This window comes from Phodopus roborovskii, unplaced genomic scaffold, assembly GCF_943737965.1.
Source record: "Phodopus roborovskii unplaced genomic scaffold, PHOROB, whole genome shotgun sequence".
In the NCBI taxonomy this organism is placed as follows: domain Eukaryota; kingdom Metazoa; phylum Chordata; class Mammalia; order Rodentia; family Cricetidae; genus Phodopus; species Phodopus roborovskii.
Genome location: NW_026126433.1, coordinates 51,945,447 through 51,966,583, shown reverse-complemented (window position 1 = coordinate 51,966,583; position 21,137 = coordinate 51,945,447). Strand labels below are relative to the sequence as shown.

Genomic DNA, 21,137 nt, shown 5'->3' with positions numbered 1-21,137 from the left:
ATTTCCTACTTTTAAAACATTGCAGTTAGTGATCACACCCCCAACACAAGAGATAAAATTGAGATAAGATCAAGACAGTGATATGAAATAGTTATATGCTTTTTAGTTGATATATATGTATACATCTATTATATAGCACATATAGATATATGTTAGCTTTGAGAAATAGAGTGGATTGTTCTCTTTACCTTACTTTTTATTATTTCATTTTAGTTACTGTTAAATAGGATCATTTAATGCTGACCTTCATATTTAAGTTATAAGAGAATTCACAAAGAGTATATATAGTAAGTCCTCCTCATATGGTTCACTAAATAGGGTTATCTACCCATTTTAACTGAAAAATATGGGTTAATTACTTTTGCAAGCAAACAAGGATCCCAGGTCAACAATAAATGCTGTTTCTGTTCATCTGATTAAAAAAAAAAAATCAGAATTCAGGAGCATTGTAGTGATGATTTAATTAAGGAATAGAAAAATAGTTATGAAAACTATACCCTGGCTTTACTAAACATATATATACTGCTGAAATTGAAGTAAGAAAACACCTTTACAAATCCAGTGATTTCCAAACGTAAACAGTTAAGAGTCCTTTCATAAGGCGATGCCCTTATCAGTATTTCAGACAAATATTTGAGTGATGCTTCCTAAGTTGCTCAATAAACTAAAAGATCCCCTTGAGACATTCTCACCAGACTACAGGGAAGGACCCTTTTGGGAAGCTGCCCTGGAAACTTGATTTGCTACTGCTCAAAGTTCTCAGATCAGCAGGGGGTGGGGGGAGGGGGACTTGGGACAGACAGCATTTGTAGGGACTTTAATTCTCTGTAAACACATCACCATTTAAATCAAGAAGTTCCAATGCTTTGTGCTGAGCAACCCCAGGAATGAGAGTTTTTAAAATCTTCACATCCTTTAGTGTGGTGATAAATGAAAGGAAGATTTTCTCCTTGGCTTACTTCAGTAAAGGGTGTTTACTCCAAGCTGATAAGTTGTGAGGGTTTGGGTTTGTAAGCATCCTGTCATGCGATGTCTCCAGATGAACCTGTGGCCCACTCTCCATTAGTTGGTTCAGTGATGCAATCCAGCATGACAGGGGAGAGCTGGAGTCAACCTATCTAGGTTGCCTTGTTGCAAGTTGAATTTTCTTGATGAAAGTGTATGTTCAGACGACCTCAAGACAAAAACTTACATCCAAGAGCCCTGTTTATTTCCAGAACACTTTGTAATTCTTGTTTGGTGGGGATATGAATCTGGGAAGCAGCCTTGTTATCTGTAGGCTGTGTGACTATAGCATTAGAAATAAATGTAAGATAAGTGCAACCAGAATTGTTTCCCCTTTCCTTGGTGTGCACTTCAGGGAACACACTCTTCTGTTGGAGGAACTGGAGACTTCACTTTAGAAACTTAACAGTGGTTATGGGTATGCTTTTCTTGAGGGTTAAATAAACTCATTAGTCAAATTAGCTATTTCCTAAACTGCTTTCAGAAGACCCACAAGTCACCAAGACTGACAGTTTGTTTCAGGTTTTTGTATATCATAGAAGGGAATTCTGCAGTTTTCTGTCATTTTCTTAATAAGAAAATGTGCTGTGTCCTTGCAGTATAAAAACTGTCACCAAGGAAACAAGTGGAGATATGTTTACATTTCCTGAAATATTTTCTAAATGTTGAGTATTCTGAGTGACAGTTGGATCCTCTGAAAAATTGGTGAACACTAATTACATAAACTATGAATTGCTGCCTTGGTTGCACATTAGAATCACTCGGGATCTTAAAAAAAAAAGTCATGGATGACAATACCATCACAGTATGAGTGAAATTAGAATTGCTGAATAAGGGTCTGTTTTTGTAATTAAAATGATACACATTGCTGAAGGAATTTCAATGTTGTTACAGGCATATATGGTTTTGCAAACGTGTGTTGTATTCACTGCATTTCCCTTAAGACCTGTGAGTGATCTAGATGTGTGCCTTGGTTGGGATGGGAATTGGGGAACCACCTTTAGAAGGACTTTGTCTTTTTTTCATAACTATTGTTTGACATTTCTGAGTTGGAAAGCTTCTTTGGCTTTAGTTTATATAAATTTGGTTATATGGATTAATGCAATACTCCATATTTAGAGTTAAAAAAAATAATTCAGCTTAATAGAATTTAACTCTGAACTACAAGACTCAAAGATAATGGGTCTGTCTCTCACAATGCTCACTTTTGAGACATGGGTGCTGTGTGGTGTGATCATTTCTGTGGCTTTCCAAGTACTCCTTTCATAATTTCAGTATGTATGGAGCTCTTGAAGTATGTAGTTAGGAAGGTAGGTGTTCATGATAAATGAAAATGGAAGTTGGCATCATTTGTCCCTGATTGTAAGCAAGAAATCTCATTTTTATACCCCACTCTCTCCTGCACAAACCTGATACCAAAGGAAAATGGACATCAAATAAATGAAAAAATAGGGCTGGTGTTTTTGTAAGCCTGGATTCCCTTTTTAACTTACCCTGCATGTATAAATTCATGTCTTGGCAACTGATGCTTCTCTAGCTAACTAAATTCAGGGTTTTTTTTCTGATTTGCTCTGGTATATTCACTATCTTCTCCTAAGGTTTTGTTGTTGTTTTGTTTGTTTGGTTGGTTTTTTTTTTTTTTTCTTTTATCATGATCTGTTGTAAATGTGGGCAAAGTCTCTCCATTTTTCTCCTATATCATTAGTGTTTATAAATACTATTAGTAATTTTATATTAAGATATGTAGCATTTATGGTTTATCCTCTTTGATGTCTTCGTTAATATACATTACATATGTAATCATATTCAAAGAGGTTATATAATGGTAAAATGCTTTGTACATTTCACTTTCAAAGATGGTAATGGCTATTATGTAAGTTGAAACTACCTAGTTGCTAAAACAAATTTAGTAGTCAAACAGCAAGTTCTCATGAAAAAGAGCTCTCCTTAAAGAGCTGTCGCACCTAAGTCAGTTTGCCTGTTCATACTGTAGGGAAGCACCCTGCTACCAGAGAGGCTCTGGTGGGATGTCTATGGCATAGGTGGATGGTTGTGGGACTGGGTCAAAGCATGGCTGCAAATTTGCTGCAGCTCTGCGTATGAGGAATAATAGCAATAATACTTTTGTATGGTTCTTGGCAGCCTGTAAAATGTTTTTATGTGCTTAGGTGGAGATATTTATAAATATGCTCATTGAAAAAGAGTTTAGTAGCAGAAAGTTTATGAACTTAGAAAAAAGTTAATTTGTCTCAGAAGGTAAGAAGACACTTGTGTCTAAGACCACCTCCTTAAGTCTCTAAACATATGGACTTTGCTCAGGTCACACTTACATTATTTTGAAATTATCTGAGTAGTAGCTGAGAATAAGGATGGATCCACTGGCTTGGTTTTTGTTTCTAGTTAGTGATGTAATAGTGGCTGGATAACACTGCTAATTTAGTGAGCTGTCGCTGATACTCTTGAAAGTTGAATTGTAACCTTTTAAACCTGGGAAATACTGAATTTAGAGGCTTTTTCATATGGGTGTTTCATATGGGTCTCTGGTGGACTGGTTGACCTTGGCATTTTCCCAGAGTCATCTTGATATAGTGGAAAGCCTTGCCCTTGGAGTCTTAGTGTGGAATTGAATCCAGCCATGTGCTTTGGATGAGGCTTTCATGTTGTTGACACTTAGTTTTCTCTCTGATGGGTTAGACTGTCTTGAGAGGCATTTTGAGGAAGTGATTCACACAGCAAAGTAAGTTAAAACATTCTACTAACATTTTATGAGGACAGTGCTCCTAGGGACAAAGCTTGGCTGATGTTCTTTTAACCCTCCCCTAGCTAAGTAGCACCATGCAGAGGATGCATTGTTTCTCATGGTGTGTAGAGAAGCCATGGGCTCCTGCTCCAGTATTAAAAATACTGAAGAGCCAGCATGCTGCTGCTGATGAGAACCGAGGCCATCATTTTAGGGTGAGATTAATCGGTGTCCGAGGATCATTTCCTACTAAAACAGTGCTGATAAATATAGATACAAATACTTCCCAAACTGCCTTTAGCCTATGAAAAGAAAGACTTGAAGCCCTTTTGTTACCCATTATGTACAAGTTTTATAAAAAGAGATTTAGATCCTGTCAAATTTCATCAAAATCAGGCACAGCACAATTTAGGAGAATTGATATAACCCATAATTAAACTCAATAATTAATTAGAACTTATATTAAAATGTGTTACTTTCTCTGTCCTAATTAGAAAAATTGTTTTTTTCTTCAGCCCTTTTGTTCAGCCTCCTTGCATTGTATGTATATCCTCTCACCATTGCTTAGGCCTAGTTCCCTTGCTGCCTCGAAGCCTTGAGGTTTTCCTCTTCCTTGGAGGAATGTGTGCCAAGGACTAGCAGCATAGACATGTTGCTAAAGGCTTGTTGCCCCCTCTGGGTAGACGGTTCAGAACCTTCTTTTAACCACATCCCCAGCAGACCCTTAAATTTGGAGGCACTGGGCCAGCATTAGACTTTTTAATCTCGCGAGTGTGCTCTAGGGAGCACATTCTGAAAGCAGGACTGGCTACAAAATGGAATGAAATTTTTAACCATTTAACATTAGTGCTGTGAGTCCTGGGAGGCGGTGTTATTCTAACATGTCATCTGAGCTTTGAGAAGGGAGAAAACTCTTAACCTTGGCATCAGTCTTCCTAGTTTTACCACTTATCATTGGTGTGTGACTCTGGGCACTTTACTTAGTCTCTATATCAAGTTTTGCTTTGCAAAACAGACTAGGTAATGCCTTCCACATCTGTTCTCCCGAAGGCTATTAGTGGGGTCAACTAGAGTGAGATGGTGCATGAGAAAGTGCGGTCAAAATGCCAGAGAGGTGCACTACTATGCTATTGATGACAGCAAGAAAGAGATTGTTCCTCCAGGCTATGAGGCCATATCTATTCAGGGTAGTGATGGCTTCACTAAGTGATTACTGTGGTAATTGGGTCAGGTCTGGGTAGCCTCTTCAACAGTACACTTAGATTTTAACTTGGCAGTTTTCTGGACAGCTTATAAATTGTGATTTCCAGTTTCAAGCAAGGGCTACATAGATCTAAATGTACTTTAGCTACCTCTGTGCTCCTGAAGCCATTGTATGGCTCCATTGCATTCTTTAAGTGAATTGTATTATTAGTATAGTTTGGTGTATATTATATTTGTGGTAAATTTTCATAACTCAGACAGATTGTATCATGAGTCTGTAAGAAGGTTTTTAATTATGTGCTCTTTTTTTGTCTTTGAAGTGTGAGTCTTTGTATTTTACAGGATATAATTCTAAGCACACAGACTATGATGATCCTACACACACACACACACACACACACACACACACACACACAGGCACGCACGCACGCACGCGCGCACGCGCGCGTGCCACTTTATTTTAACCACATAGACTGTTTTCTTGCAGTTCTGGAGCTTCACATATGCAAGTTCTCACATTGAGCTACAGCCCCTCACCTCAGACCTCAGCCACAATGACTCTTTTTCTTTCTCTCTTTCTTCCTTTTTTCCTTTCTTCCTTCCTTCCTTCCTTTCTTTCCTTCTTTTCTTTTTCTTTTTGTTTTTGGAGACAGGGTTTCTCTGTGGTTTTGGAAGCTGTCCTGGAATCCTGGAACTAGCTCTTGTAGACCAGGCTGGCCTGAACTCACAGAGATCCTCCTGCCTCTTGCCTCTGCCTCTGGCGTGTTGGGATTAAAGGTGTGCGCCCCTAACATTCAGCCACACTGACTCTTAATAGTAGAGTTTTCTGCATGTAGCTTTGTCTGCACATAATAGTGTCCATCCATTTCTTCCCATCCATTACATCCAGAGCTAAATCACTTTTTTTTTTTTTAGTTATGTTTTGTGTTCTATGTGGTCTGTCTTTCTTCCTTTCTGTTTTCCTTCTCCTTCTCTCATTTCCTCCCTCTGTCCCTCCCTCCTTCTCTATTTCTTTCAACAGGATCTGGTTATCTAGCTTGGGTTGAATCAGTCTCACCTTTCTCTTGCCTCAGCACCCCCAAGCTTCTAGACATGTTACCGTCATGCCAGGCTGACTCATTCTTTCCTGTTATGTGTAATACCTAACAAGATATGGCAGAGTTTAAGCTCTCTGTTAATTGTAATTTAAGTTGTTTGCCTTTTTCACCTTTAGAGTGTTGTAGCCCAGACCCTTATGATATGCATATTTTTCTTATATATCCGAATACACGTTATTCTCATATATCTGAAGTTTTACCCTAGTAGAATTATGGGCTGATGAGATTTCAAATTTTGATAAGTAGTGCCCTGTTTCTGCCTTAGAAGGGCATATCACTTTGCCTTTCAAACAAATTTAAGAAGAAAGCAAGACTTTTTACAGGGAGACTTAGGTAATTTGATTTCTCAGTTAGTGGTTGGTAAAATCAACTTGAAAACTCACACCTACCCATACTATTTGTTTTCAGTTACACATCTCTCAGTTTCCATCTTAAAACACAAGTTGGCTGGGTGGTGGTGGCACATGCCTTTAATCTCAGGCCTCTGGAGGCAGAGGCAGTGGATATCTCTGAGTTTGAGACCAGCCTGGTCTACAGAGAGAGTTCCACAACAGCCAGGAGTATTTAACATAGAAACCTTGTCTTAAAAGACAAAAGCAAATAAACAGAAAACACAATTTGGGATTTCTACCTTGGAAGCATCATTTCATATCTTTTCATATTTAAATCACCAGTGCATGACAAGTACTATGGGAAAAGCTGAAATGAGGTGAGATCATTGGCTTTTAATGGATTGATAGTGACATCAGATCCCTGCAGAGTGAGAAGGACACTGTGTGGCCAGGGCCCATCAGGCTTGAGTGCTGAGAAAGCTTTCTTTAGATGTGCTCTCAAGAGAATGTGGCTGGCTTGAACATCACTGTCTCTGTAAGTTATTCTTTATGTTTGACTCAAAACTGATCTTAAACTCCACACTAAATACTGTTATCCTTGCATTTATAACCTCAACCATTACACTTAGCACAGGATTTGTCACATGTGAAAATGGTTAATGGTTTCTTCTAGAAAGTCCTTCTGCATCACTACTTACTGTTTTTATTCTCCTCTGTTCTGTATGCTTTGCTGTTAGTTCCCCTCCGTCCTAGGATCAGAGCAGTTTGAATTCCTCCATTTGTCTGTCTCTCTCAGCGTGGGCTTATTGTGAGATCCTTACTTAAGATTGAGGCTTGCCTAGTTTGGTCATTTGAACCCCTATATCAATACAGCTACTGAGCCTAAATAGTCATTGGTATTTCTTAAAACAATTGTTTTGTTTTTGCTTTGTCTTTGTGTTTTATTTACTTATGAATCTGATTGGTTGTTTTCATTTGGTGATTATGATTAAAGAACCTGAATCAGAGAAGGCACATGTCATTTTCTCTAGTGGCAATCAGAAGTCTGAGTTCTCATTATTCTGTACTACCTCCTAGTGCCTGCTTTGTTACAAGCAATCTCCAGATTACAAAAAGGTTGCTTTTCTAAATACCATTTGTAAAGCTGCATTTTATCACAGGGGACAGTTAATTGGTAAAATTAAATGCCTCTTTTGGCATATACAAACATTTTTAGCTCTCACAGAACAGCAGATGGTTCATTACAGTAAGAGTAAGGTCTGGTGATTGCTGTGATTCTGGTCATAAAGAAAATAAACATTTTCCCTCTAAAGACAAGGAGGTTAATTAGCAGAAAGAAAACTGGATGGATATCATAGAATCTAGGGACAATTTTAGGGTTCTCTGGAGGGTGTTATAAGTTGGTATGGAGCTGTCTTGGGCCTTATTCACTTTAGAAATGTTTACTGTAGAATGACTTGTTTCTAGATTCTTCTAAGCACAACCTATCCAATAGCTATGCTGGTAGATAATAGGATCAACTACTCAGTTAGGATCAAGTGCATTAAATATGAAAATATAGACCATTTCAGATGCTGTCTCTACAGCTGGTATGGTTAACCGTCCTGCAAACCAGAAGTGCCTTGTTGTCCTCTCATGCATCTGTCACTCAGATCAGCAGATACTTTTGTTAGAATGGCTCTGCAGGACTGGGTGGCAGCATGCCTATGGCCTGATTGGCTGTATGTTTACAGCCTGGGGGCAGGTGGTAGCTGGAAATGTGTAAGCTTCTAGTGAGTGTACCTGCAAGATCCTATCTAATGACTGCTCCCTACAGTACAGTTACACATGGCTAAATCTCAGTTAGCTTTTTTAAAAGTCTAAGCTTTTTCCAATGTTCTTCATGTTTGCTGGTTTGGTAGCATCCCCATACAACCCATCTTTCTATTAATAGTATGAGACTGTGTTCTTCCTCAGCAGAAACATCAGTGGACATCAGTGAGATGGTAGGGTATCCTTGGTGGTGGCTGACTGCTTATCTCTATCTACTTACCTTAGTCTATACTAGCCTTGCTTTCTATGATTGAGATAATACACTGAATTCACAATGCTTTGTGCTGGGGGTTTTATTTGAATGCTTAGACTGGATGACTCTATCCCAGAGTGATTTTATAAAAGAGAAAGCTACTTCATATACCATAATTTAAAATTTCTCTCAACAGACTTTGGGAAAGGAGGTTTGGGGCTGACAGGCTAGTTTGAAAAGACCTTTTAGACCTTTTGAGTTTATGTGTACAAGATTTAAAATATTTTATTTTTCTACAAAAACAATTTGTAAAGACAATTTTAACATGTAAGTATTTTCTCTTTGTGTTGTTGATTTAGCTGAGTTTGTGCATAGGTGTGAGAGAGTTTTTATCTGAAAGATAAATATTAAACCAATTATGATAAATTTTTGTGAGAGTTGTTGAAATCCTCTGGTACCAGTATCCAGATGGGGACTTTGTGCTTTCCCCTGGCAGGTTCTGCTCAGAATGGCCCCTGTTGAGCTGATGGGGTGGCAGAGAGTGGGACAGGAGCCTTCATCTGCATGATCCAGGTTATAGGGGTGCACACATAGACAGAAATGATCCAGGTTACAGGGGTGCACACATAGACAGAAATGATCCAGGTCACAGGGGTGCACACATAGACAGAAATGATCCAGGTTACAGGGGTACATGCATAGACAGAAATGATCCAGGTTACAGGGGTACACGCACAGACAGAAATGATCCAGGTTACAGGGTGCACACATGGACAGAAATGTTCCAGGTATAATTATAGGGGTGCACACGTAGATGGAAAAGGGGTCACTTTCCTTGACACTTGTGTATATCCAAGGTGGGGAGGGGCTGGAGGGAGATGGCTCTAGAAAACCACATCAAAGGATCTAAAGGAGTCCATGTGTAGGGTAGATAGATCAGTGATGTTCAATGACTAGTCTTACTGTAAATCTGGTCTGGGTGGTTCAGGTTGCTGGGGGTGGTGAGGTGTCAGATTGTCTAGTTTTGTTATTGCATCTTTACTAGACAGACATGTTCCTGGTCCTGTGAGCATGTGAGGATCTTCCTGTATATTGAAGGCCAGGTCCCTTCAGTAGAAGGGAGGAAAAACACCTAATTTAATGTGAAATAAATCTCATCAATAGCATGGTTTTTCTTGTGCAAATGGTACCTACTGTTTACAACATAGAAAGTAAATTAATGAACAACTTCAGTGTACCAAAAGGAAAACCCTTTTATTCCTGTTAATTTGTGTTGTAAGAATTTTCAGCTAACTAATCTTTATTTCAATAGTTTTGTTCTTACTCTGGGATTTGAGTGACTTAGAGAAAAAAAAATCTTAAATTTTTGAGAGTTTTTCTAAGCCATAAACCAGCCTGAAGATTGCATACATGATTTTAACATTCATACTTACTTGCCTTCAGTCACCTTTCATTTTGCCCTTCGCTCCTGAATTAGTTTTTGAAGGGTGGTGGTGTTGTCTTCTCTCCTTTGGGAAGAAAAGACAGCAAGCACTGGGCAGAGAGGTGGAGTAGAGAAAGCAGACAGTGCGGACAAGTAGAGGAGGGGCCCTGTGGTGGCTGGGCTGGGCTGGCCCTTACAGACACTGGCTCATGACTGCTGCAGGAACCCTCATTTCCCACGAGCATCATTTACATGTCTTCAGTGCCTTCCTTACTAATATATTTTCTGAACTAGATGGCTTTATATCTTTATCGTTTCTAGGGTCAAGAAGTTGGAGCATGGCTGTGATCAGTGGAAGTGACTCTGTGCTTCTGAGCAATGGCAGCATCTCAACCAGCACTACCAACCCCTGTCCCCTCACCCCCAGTGACAGAGACCAGCTCACACCCACAGAAGCCCCAAGAACAAAAGCAAGTCCAAATGGATGCCTGCAGCTTAATGGCACAGTTAAGTCATCCTTTCTGCCTTTAGACAACCAAAGAACACCTCAAACGCCAGCTCAGTGCTGTCACCCTTGTCCACACCATCACCCTGTGACCAGCCATAATAGTCACCAAGAGTGCCATCCTGAGGCTGGCCCTACAGCATCCTCCGCTTTGGCCTCGTGTTGCATGCAGCCACATTCCGAATACTCTGCATCTCTGTGTCCAAACCATTCACCTGTATATCAGGCTGCACACTGCCTTCAGCCCTCACCATCCTTCTGCCTTCATCACCCGTGGCCTGACCATTTCCAACATCAACCGGTACAGCAGCACCTGGCCATCATCAGGTGAGTGTGCTGGATGTCCTGTTGACCTTCAACATTAAACTAATCCTTCATGATTTTCACAGCTTCCACTTACTCCTCCAAAAGAAGAAGGGAAAGAAAAATGGTCAGAAAATAAAACCCATAGAAACACTTGCTTTGTGATTGTATGAAGCCCACTAAAATATAATTGGAATAATGTACTTGTGTTGTCCATTGACTTTAAGTTGTGTGGTGTGCATATGTGAATGGAATGTGATGGGGGCTCGTAGCCCAAGGCAAGAGATGTCTTTGTAGTGAAATTACCCAAATATGGGCCTCCTTATTCTATTATTAGTAGTGAGCAACCTGTATGAAAAAGAAGTTAACAAACACTGCTTTTTTCCTTATGATTCTCTGCATCTGTGCTCACAATCTCTATTCATATAGGGTTTGAGTGAGTATGTGGTACACTGACTTCAGCGATAAGTGATGTCCTTCCATAGCAGACAGAGCCTCTAAATCTGCAGGAAGGGATTTTAAGACATCTTTAGATCTGGTAGTCTGAAAGTGTTATAAGAATTGCCATCACTATGGGTCCTTCGTTCTCCGTGCCTCAGTCCATTTTCTTTTATATGAGCTTTTCAGAAGTACTTGTCATATGAAAGTTAAGTCATATTCACTGCAGGTAAGCAGTAATGGCATGTCCTGTAGGGTACTAAGTTCTTTGTAAACACAAAATATTATTGCATTATTTTAGGCAGTAATTGTTTATGAACCAGAAAAAGAACAGCATTCCATTTATGGTCAAGGTGTACTACACACACACACACACACACACACACACACACACACACACACACACACACACGAGCTTAAGCTGTACTTTGTTCAGTTTGTCAAAAGTACATACCAGTGTCTTTGTCCACATCTCAGTATGATGTGTAACCTTTCTGCTACTCCAGACCACTTCCTTGTGCCCATTGGTCCTTGCCTCTTGCTGCAGTGCACACTGTGGCCACTCTGTTGACCTGTTCCTGGACACACAGTCACACTGCATTTATTCTTTTGTTTCTGGAAAGTTTTGCTTAGCCTAACATCTTAAAGATTTATGTAATTGTTTACTGTTTTGTTTTTACTACAGACTAGTAATCCATTGTGCTCATGCAGCAGGCTCTCTCATCAGTTAAGAGCCAAGTCCAATATGGAGAGAAAGTCTTCATCTTTGTCAGGTTTTGCAAATTGTCAAGATTGGCTACTCTTAGTCTTTTGGGAGGAGAGGGTAGAAGTGAGGAAAGGGCAGAGAGCATGGGGAGGGAGGAGAAGGGTCTTTGAAATATGTGTCTTTAGGCTTTGAGTACATTTACATATTAGATTTGAGAGACTTGTTCTAGAAGTGTGCAGAATTCCCCAAAGCTTCAATGATTTGTCCTTGCAGCTCTGGGCCGTGTGATCAGGTTAGGACTCTTCCCATGTTGAATTAAGTTCTGTAACCAGTGGATTCTAAAATTATATACTCCTAAGTATTTATATGATTAAGTTGTCATATACATACATACATATATGCATACATATGGTTGTAGAGTGTGAGGTGAGACAGCTAGTTATACATACTGAAGCTGTTGAAGCTGAACCCCATACAGTAAGTCTTAAAGCATTAAAAATCTGGGCAAATAACCAGTGCTCCAACATGCCAGATTGTGCCAAGATTTTCTGGATTTTACTTAGGATTTGTTCATGACCCAATTGTAAAGTAATGAGAGTCCCATATGTACTTTAAGTGGAATGGCATTAAAACTCAAGCTGATGGCAAGTGGCTGAGCTCACCACTGCTCATGGTTGACAGTGGGGATCCTACAGCCCTGGTGAACTTACTGCAGATGATGTAGGACACTGTGTTCCTAGACTTGTACCCTGTAGAATCTCCTTGAGATCTTAACTAGACAGAGTGTGGCAAAGCTTTCCTGGACAAAGGATGTTGTACGTACTGCATACCTTATTCACTTCAAGAATGATTCCCCAGTTCCTGCATTTATTCAGCAATATCTATTTGATACTCATATGTGCCCACACCAAAAGTATCATTCTAAGCAGATTGAAATACCATTTTTGCCTTCATCAAGTCTTTAAACTACTAGATGTAAATGAAATAAACAGCTACAGTGTTGTGATAAATCCTACCAAGAATATGCTCACAGGACTGAAGGTGAATCACATCAGTGGAGAGAGAACAGAGGCTGTTGTTTTGCAGACAGTGTTTATGCAAAGAGCTACATAGGATGAACTTATCTCTAGCATCACTGAGTATCATTGACTGTGGTGGAAGAGAGAGGAGCAGGAAGGTGAGAGGTGGACTGGGCCCAGGGCCTGAAGGAAATTGCAAACCATGGCTTTCTTGGCTCTATTCTGAGTTTTCTGAGTTTGTTGTTGCTGTGTTCTCTCTCTCTCTCTCTCTCTCTCTCTCTCTTTCTCTCTCTCTCTCTCTCTCTCGTGTGTGTGTGTGTGTGTGCATGCACATGTGTGTGCATATGTACATATCTTTGTGTATGATATGAATTGCATAAAATACCATTTCAGCCATTTTTGAGTAAATGTTCAGTTAAGTGACATTAAACACATTCATGTTACTGAACAAGTATCATGGCCACCGAAACCAGAAGATACATCTTCCCAGTCTGAAAATCTGTGCCTCTTAGACACTAACATCCCTTTCTCCTCTCCTCTAGCCCAACAGTCACCATTCTGCCTTCTTCCACAAACCTGAGTGTTATGGGTACCTCATATAGGTAAAATCACAGATTTTGTTCATTTGTGATTCATTTACTTTCACATTGTGTGTTGCCAATGCTCAACAAAGTCATAGCATGTGGCATATGTGAATGCTGCATTTTGTTTATATATCCATTTGTTATGGACATGGGAGAAATGGACAATGCCTTTTTGTGTGAATAATGGTGCTGTGAGCATGGGTGTACCAAATACCTATTGAAATCCCTGCTTTCAATTGCTTGGGATATATACCCACATCAGAGGTGGAATTGTAGGATCCCATGGTGATTGTGTTTTGACTTTGTGAATAACTCATATACTGTTTTTTCAGAGTGGTTATGCTATTTTACATTACCACTAGCAGTATACAAAATTTAGTTTTTTATATCCTTGACAGCCCTTACTATTTTACCTATTTTGTTATGGGAGGAGCCATGCATTAGGTATGATATCTTAAGTAAAGAATTGTGGTATGATTTGCATTTCCTTCTCCTTGTGGAGAACAGACTGACCTGTGCCAGGACTGTGGTATAAAGGAAGACAGTGTTAGGTAGAAATGATGGTGACTTGAACTAGGATTCAGAAAGAATCAATTCTTAAGAGAGTAAGTAGACTCTCGTGGTTTGGTGATTCAGTCGATGAGGCTAGAAGAATCAATAGCTGGTTTTTACTTTCTGAGTCGTGGGTAAATGGTAATGATAGTTACAGAGATGGAGTAGATAGGAAAGGGGTCTTGTGTGAACAACAGCGCTTTCAGTGTCTAGGAGGCCTGGGATTTGGTGATACACAGTATTACAGCAGAGTATAGTGCTACAACAGTAACCATGAAGAGTGATGTCTGGTCCTGGAGCCAGGGCTCAGTGGTTCAGAGTGCTTGCTGCTCTTCCAGAGGAACTGAGTTCAGTTCCCAGCACCCATGTCCAGGAGCTCACAGCTACCTGTAACTCTAGCTCCAAGGGATCCAGCACCCTTTCCTGCCTCCATGGGTACCTGCAGAATACACACACACACACACACACACACACACACACACACACACAGAGAGAGAGAGAGAGAGAGAGAGAGAGAGAGAGAGAGAGAGAGAGAGAGAGAGAGAGAGAGATTGTTGTCCCTTGAACTCCCTTGAAAGCATGATAATACTGGGTAGCACATGGCGGTGACATTGATGACAGTTGTGCTGTGTCAGAAGACCTCAGACCAATGGGTATTTATTTGTAGAATTCTACCAATGCATGGCAAGGCGCAAGCCAGATGCTGCCCTTCCTTCTCCAACTGGCAAAATGTAAAAAAGTGCCTGTGGATGGTAGACCTGTGGTGTAAGCGCAGTTGAGCTGCATCTGAACAGGAGGAGGGAATTCCGACTATGAGAATATTGTATGTCCCTGCTCTGTTTCTGTCAGTTGTCCTACCCGGCTCTTCAGGAAGTGACCTTAGAGGTTGATCCCTTCTAGGTGCTGTACATGTCTAAATCTCTGTGCTGTATTGTGCAACAGTGCATGGTGCCATTTAACAATACATGGCGTAAGATGTGCTCATGGCTCCACATTTCCATAAACAATGCCTTAAGGATGGACAGCCTCATGGTCAAGTGCAAAGATGGAGGTTCCTACATGCTGGTGATTGTTAACGCTGTCTGTGTCTGTGCTGCAAGTCAGCCTGCCTGCTGTATATTTTGTTTTGTTTTTAACATCTTTATTTATTTATAAAGTACTTAAGCATTAAGAGTGCTTTCAAATAGATGATGGTAACTTTGGCCCCAACCATTTGCTCCCTACTTTAAGGTGTCATCCTCCCACGTTGTCCCCTGTCATAGCACAGGTCCTCAATCACTCCTTGACTGACTGTCCCAAGGGCAAATGTCAGTCATTTATGTGTCATTTTTTTCTTTTAAAAAAATTCTCTTAATTTTATGACTCATAAAATTAAGATCATTGCAAACCTTATATTTAGGTTTGTTTTCTAACTCTAGCTGCCCTGGAACTCTCTCTGTAGACCAGGTTGCTTGGCCTTGCACTCAGAGATCTGTCTGTCTCTGCCTCCCAAGTTTTGGGTTTAAAGTCATATGCCACCACCACCCAGATCAAAAGTTACATTTAGTATATTCTGTTTTAATATCATTTGTCACTGAATATACTGAATAAATTGTCACTGAATAAAATAGTTTAAAAGATTCTATTTTAAAGCTTCAGACTTTTCACTTGCCAGTTGTTGTCCTCCTAGTTCAACCATTAGTTAACCTGATTAGTTAAGGACAGGAATGAATTTAGAAAGACAAGAAACAGCCTGTCCCTATCATAGAACAAAGCCTGTGCCAGCCCATCTTAAATCTGGTTGTCCATCTGGTCACTTGGGAAGTTCAAACATAGAATAAGTGAACAATTATGAATAAGGGAATTTTGCAATGAAAATAAAGAATTCTAGGAGTTGGGAGTTGGTGGGACTCAGTGAGGTGGATGAACTTTTACTTAGGTTTGACTGCAGAATGGGACCCTTGTGTAACCTTTGAATGGCTAAGAATTAATAAGGAAGATGAGGAGAAAGGGCATGGGGGGTGGTTATAAAATAAGAGTAAAATCACAGGGATCTTGGCAAAGTAGGACATATACCTGTCTGCAATTCCAGAACTCTGAATGCTGAGACAGAAGGACCAGTTTAAGGTTTAAATCTATTTTTTAATTTAAAAAGTGTATTTGAGAAAGGGTAGAAAAGAGAACTTAGGGAAAGAGTCATTTGGGATGGCATTGAGGCATTTCTTAATTTTACACCCCTAATGCAACCCAGCTGTGTAAAGGCCTGTACAGTAATGATTTGCTCTTTCTTGTCAGAGGCTGAGATGCCTCGCAGGACAGTCATGTTCTACCTAAACTGTAGAAACACTTTCCAGTTATTCATTTGGGATCTTACTGCCATATTAAAGAGAGAGGGCTATAATATTACTGTACAGTTAATAAGGCATTTTGTATCAAAAAATAGCAGACAAGAGTTCTAATGCCAATCACATATCTTTTAATTTGGTGTTGCAGACAAGGGTTCTTGGTTATAATAGCACTCCAAACCTGGCCATGCCTTAGGCTCATTATCATGTTGAAGCTGTATTTGGGGGTATCTGCCAAGTACATTTTTGTTTCTTTGAAGGTGCTGTTATAGACGGATAGTTACTGGAGGAAGTAAGAGCTATGCAGAGTTAGCAGTACTTGCCACAGGGGTGGGGGGCCACCTTAGAGCCCTGGCACTAGCCCCTTAAAAATTAACTAAGCATTACTGCCACCATGTACTTTCAACAGCATAATTTTTGATCCCTGTTCAATTTCTGGTTTACCATTAGAGATTAGTCACAGTATACAAAGGGCCTTTTTTTTTCTAAAACATAAGAAATGAGAATTCATGTATTTTATGAACAGATAAAGTGCCCGTAATGCATGTTCTTTTGAATAAAGTATATTGTAACATCTCAAGGTACCACTACAGGTCTGACCTGGTTTGCAGTGACCACCCTCTCCTCTGTCCTTAGCCCTGGTGACAGTACTGTTCGATTTAGCCAAGAAATGAATAAAAGTTGTTCTGCACTCTTCATCAACGTGGGCACTGACACAGACCTAGCATCTTGGCTTTGCCCTGCCATCCAGAGTCAACCCATACATTTTTTCTGAGATGCTGAGGGTTTGCTGTTCGGTGCTGGACACAGATGAGAGCTGTAAGCCTGGTTGTCATCTTCAGAGGTGGGAGGGTGATGCACACTGATTAAGATGGTTAGATCCCGGTGTGGGCTGACCATGGGTAGGTTGTTGTCCTCCTGAGTATTTGTTATATACGAGCACAGAATTTAAGCAAAAGTGTTACTAAAGAGGTATAAGTCAGGCTAATATAATATGGAAACTTGTGCAAATTCATATACCTTTTCTTTTTGTACCAGTAAAAAGATACTAACCATGAAAGAGTTACCTGTCCTCATCTCTTGAAGTAGACTATGGCATCTTTAGGATTCCCAGGCAGTTAGTTTTTCCCAGAAGGGATGAAGACCAGTCTTTAGACCTCATCATTCACTTAGATCCAATAAGACTTGAAATTTGAATCTCCAGGAACACCAGTGACATTGTAAATTTCCCAAGGCCTTAGGGCAAGGTGATTGCTGTCGTTACAGAGAGCCTTATTGGACCAGGCTGCCTTTCCTGGCTCTGTAAAGGAGCTGAGATGGTTTTTCCATTATGACAGCAAATGGAACTTACATGATACAGAATAACAGCCGAGTGTGTGTGTGTGTGTGTGTGTGTGTGTGTGTGTGTTATATGTGGAGGCCAGGAGTCATGTATCAAATGTTCTCCTTAGTTGCTTTCTACATTATTTGTTTTGAGACAGTCTCAGTGAACTCGGAGCTCAGTGGCCAGCACACATCAGCACTGGGATCACAGCAGCACACCTGGCTCTCACATGCGTGATGGGAATTGAACTCAGCCCCTCATGCTTGCACAGCAAGTCATTTACCAGCTGAATTATCTCCCCAGCATAAAAACAGTTATATTTGAGATTGTTGGCCCCTTTTTACCAACCTTAATTGGAGTTTTATTGGTTGTATCTTCTTTTAGTATATAACAAAGAAGTAATAAATGATAAAAATTGTCCTTCAAAATCTCAAGGACTGAAATTTCTACATGAGGAAAAACGGTGTAGCAGATAGATAATATCCTTCACAATCTGGAGATCACAAAGCCCATAAAAGCCACTACACTTCATCTTTGCAGTTGCTCTGAAACCAAAAGTGTCAGCTCACATCTTTTACAGTTGTCTGGGCTCTTAAAATGGGGTCTGAGGAAAAGCATAGTTTTCCGGAGTAGACAGGTACTAGTGACCATAGAAACAGTTGGTGCAACCTCATGGTGGTTCCCTTTCTCAGCCCCTCTCCTTGCTACACTGTGTGAGGGGAGAAAGCCTGGGCTTGGGAAGAGACTCGTGCATTTGAAGCCTGCCTGCTGCCTGCTAATTTTGTGGTCTTAGCAAATATTGAATTTCTCTGCCTCAGTTTCCAGTCCTGCGAAGGTAGGAGTAACGGCTGAGTTATACTTGTACAGAGCGTAGCCTAGCACCGGATTTCAGCCTCTTTTCTCTAATTTTTCTAATTTTTTCTGTCTACATCCTTGCTGTGTTGCTGCCCTTTGCCTGTGCTTCCTTTTGTTGGTAGTGTTTCAGAAACATAGCCATACTGCAATCGGATTTAAATAAAGACATGAGGCACGCCATTTCCTTCTTAAGTATAAAGTGCACATTTTCTCCATCCACATAGAAACAGAGGGACACTAGTCTGCTTTTTGAGAAAAGGCTCCATAGCCCAGACTTACAGTCTTTCTGCCAATTACATAATCTTATTATGATAGCTAAGGATTATGTGAGAAGTCTGGTAAAACTTCATCTTGATTTTACCAAAACCAGGGTTTATTTTTACATTCCTTAACATAGTCAAGTTAACTGCTTAAAAGGGATAATGTTTGTAATATGTAAAATGTTCCAAGCTTGCTTGCCAAAGTCAGTCTGCTTGGCAGCCAGGTTGAGCAAAGGCTTATTTTATTAGGGGAGTTCTTTTAGAGTTCTTTATATTATAAATGAGCATATTTTAAAGAGTTTTGCCCTGTGGAATGCTTTGCACAGTGTGTAATGCATTTCAGAATATGAGCCTTGGTGAGCCTTTAATAATAAATGTTAAGAAACAAGATCAGTTTTATTTCATGAAATTAACATAGCTCTTGGAAATTAAGCAGATATACTCTTTATTTCTTTCCATGTTACTGCTGGTATGGTAGGTAAAGAGAGAAGTGGGGTGGAGGGTATGGTTTAAGTTTTCTCAGAGTTTTTTGAAGGTTGTAAGATACTTGGCAAATGATGAGTCTTAAAAAAAAAGGCATTGCTAAGGGTTGGTTAGTTCTTGGATTCTAAGAAAGAGACAGCTGCTGTTGACTGTACCTTCTTCCCAAACTTCTAGTGTGTTGCTAGGTGGATTTAAAGTAATTTATAGAATATAACGTTTATAGAAGAATTTTGATTGCTGTACTGGCACTCTTGTCAGTAAAATTAACTGTACAAAGTTACATTTTTTTAACACAAACCAGATATTCAACTGATTGCTTGGTATTTGGGAGTTTGAAGTCTAGCTTTGTGCCAGAGGCATATTTGAAGTGCAATAAATATGTACTGCATGAAAGAATAAAATTATTTCTCAAGACATTTTTTTTTTTTTTAATTTTGCAAACAACCCCAAAGAAACACCTCATGGAGTTAAAATAGTCAACTGTGACCAAACAATTAATGGTCTTCTAAAAAGGAATGATTTAGGCAAAAATCACTCAAAGGCTTCATGGAACAAAGTAAGGCTTAGAGAGTTCTTGAGCTCTAAAGAAGGAGATGGGACCATGGGAGAGTTTGGAGAAAGTATAAGAAATGGGAAGGGCTTCTCAAACATGGACAATTGTGGAGGAGAGCTGTAGCAACTAAGCCAGCATAGCAGTCTCCCTCTCTTTCTCTCTCTCTCTCTCTCTCTCTCTCTCTCTCTCTCTCTCTCATATGTGGAGATATGCCAGCTGTAGTATCTGTCACAGAGCGTTCGTGACACTCAACTCCAAATAAACAATCTACAATAACTAGTCCAAGAATGGACTAGTGAACCCCTGACGCAGTGGGTTCACAGTGTTGTATGGTCATTGCTACTGCATAGATTTATCTGTGACTGCAGTGACTATTTCTAATACTTGTGGCTGATGTTGTGCAATGTTCTTTAAACCATTTTTGTACTGTTCTGTTCCTTCAGGACCTAGCAGGATGCCTGGCATTTGGTACACATTCAGAAATCAATTGTTGAAAGAACTAAATAGGTAACTGGGCACCAGTCAAACTCTTCTTACAGTGATACGGTGTGAATCTCTGGTACTGAGAATTAGGCCCTGCGGTCTGTCACATATGATGAGATGTGTCCTTGGTAGTGAGAGAAAGTGTGAAGACCTTACCTGTCTTTGAGAATATATTCTGTCCTTTAAAGCTCCTCATCTCAAGTGCACTGTGTCTGACTTTGAAAACAGCCAACCAGGGGATGGAGAGATGGCTCAGTGATCCAGAGGACCTCAATTCAATTCCCAACAACCACTTAGTTTCTCACAACCACCTGTCACTCCAGTGCCAAAAGATCCTACACCCTCTTCTGACCTCCAAAGGCATCAAGACCACACACAGTGCACAGACATGCATGTAAGCAAAACAGTTTTGCACATAAAAATATAACATTTTAACAAGTAAAAAATAAAGCCAATCAGCCAAGCATAGCCTCTTTAGTGAAGAGAAGAGGAATCAAGGGTAGCTGTACAGTCCACAGCTTCTAGACAATTTCCCATTGCATTTCTGAATGCAGTTCTAGGGAGAGGATGTGCAAGGAGAACTGTGTCTTGGAGAGCCAGCCTGCAAACATAGTCCTCCAGCATGGAAATTTCCTTACAGGACAGAAGTTTAATCAGAAATTGACTGTTGATGCCCACTGTTGTACAAGAAGTGATATCTTGGCTATAGTGAATACTAAGTGTTCTTGTGGAGCTTTGGCTTCATGTTGTGAGCAGTGATTTTCCTAACAGGTTGCTAGAAGCTGAAGCTGCTATGTTATGAAGGAGCACTCGGGAAAGGTTTATTTAAATGTGCCATCTCATCACTCTGGGGCTTCTCTCTGATGGTTAGAACTCCACGGTGAGCTCCAACTGTATTGCTTTTTACCCAGCTGAAAATTCCCATTAAGCAACATTACTGTCT

At 40.1% G+C, this 21,137-nt stretch overlaps 1 protein-coding gene across 5 annotated transcripts in view; it reads left to right on the top strand.

The window, feature by feature from the left end:
* Disp1 (dispatched RND transporter family member 1) overlaps positions 1 to 21,137 on the top strand; it is a 143,882-nt gene that overhangs the window by 85,262 nt on the left and 37,483 nt on the right. For 3 of the 5 annotated variants that reach the window (XM_051186488.1, XM_051186486.1, XM_051186487.1), the window contains one exon: positions 10,127 to 10,637. The exons of 1 other annotated variant lie outside the window; for it this stretch is intronic. In XM_051186488.1, the coding sequence (XP_051042445.1) occupies positions 10,144 to 10,637 (494 nt within the window). In that variant the 5' untranslated portion in view covers positions 10,127 to 10,143. The remainder of the gene's footprint in view (positions 1 to 10,126; positions 10,638 to 21,137) is intronic. One more of the 5 variants, XM_051186490.1, reaches the window with a different exon arrangement.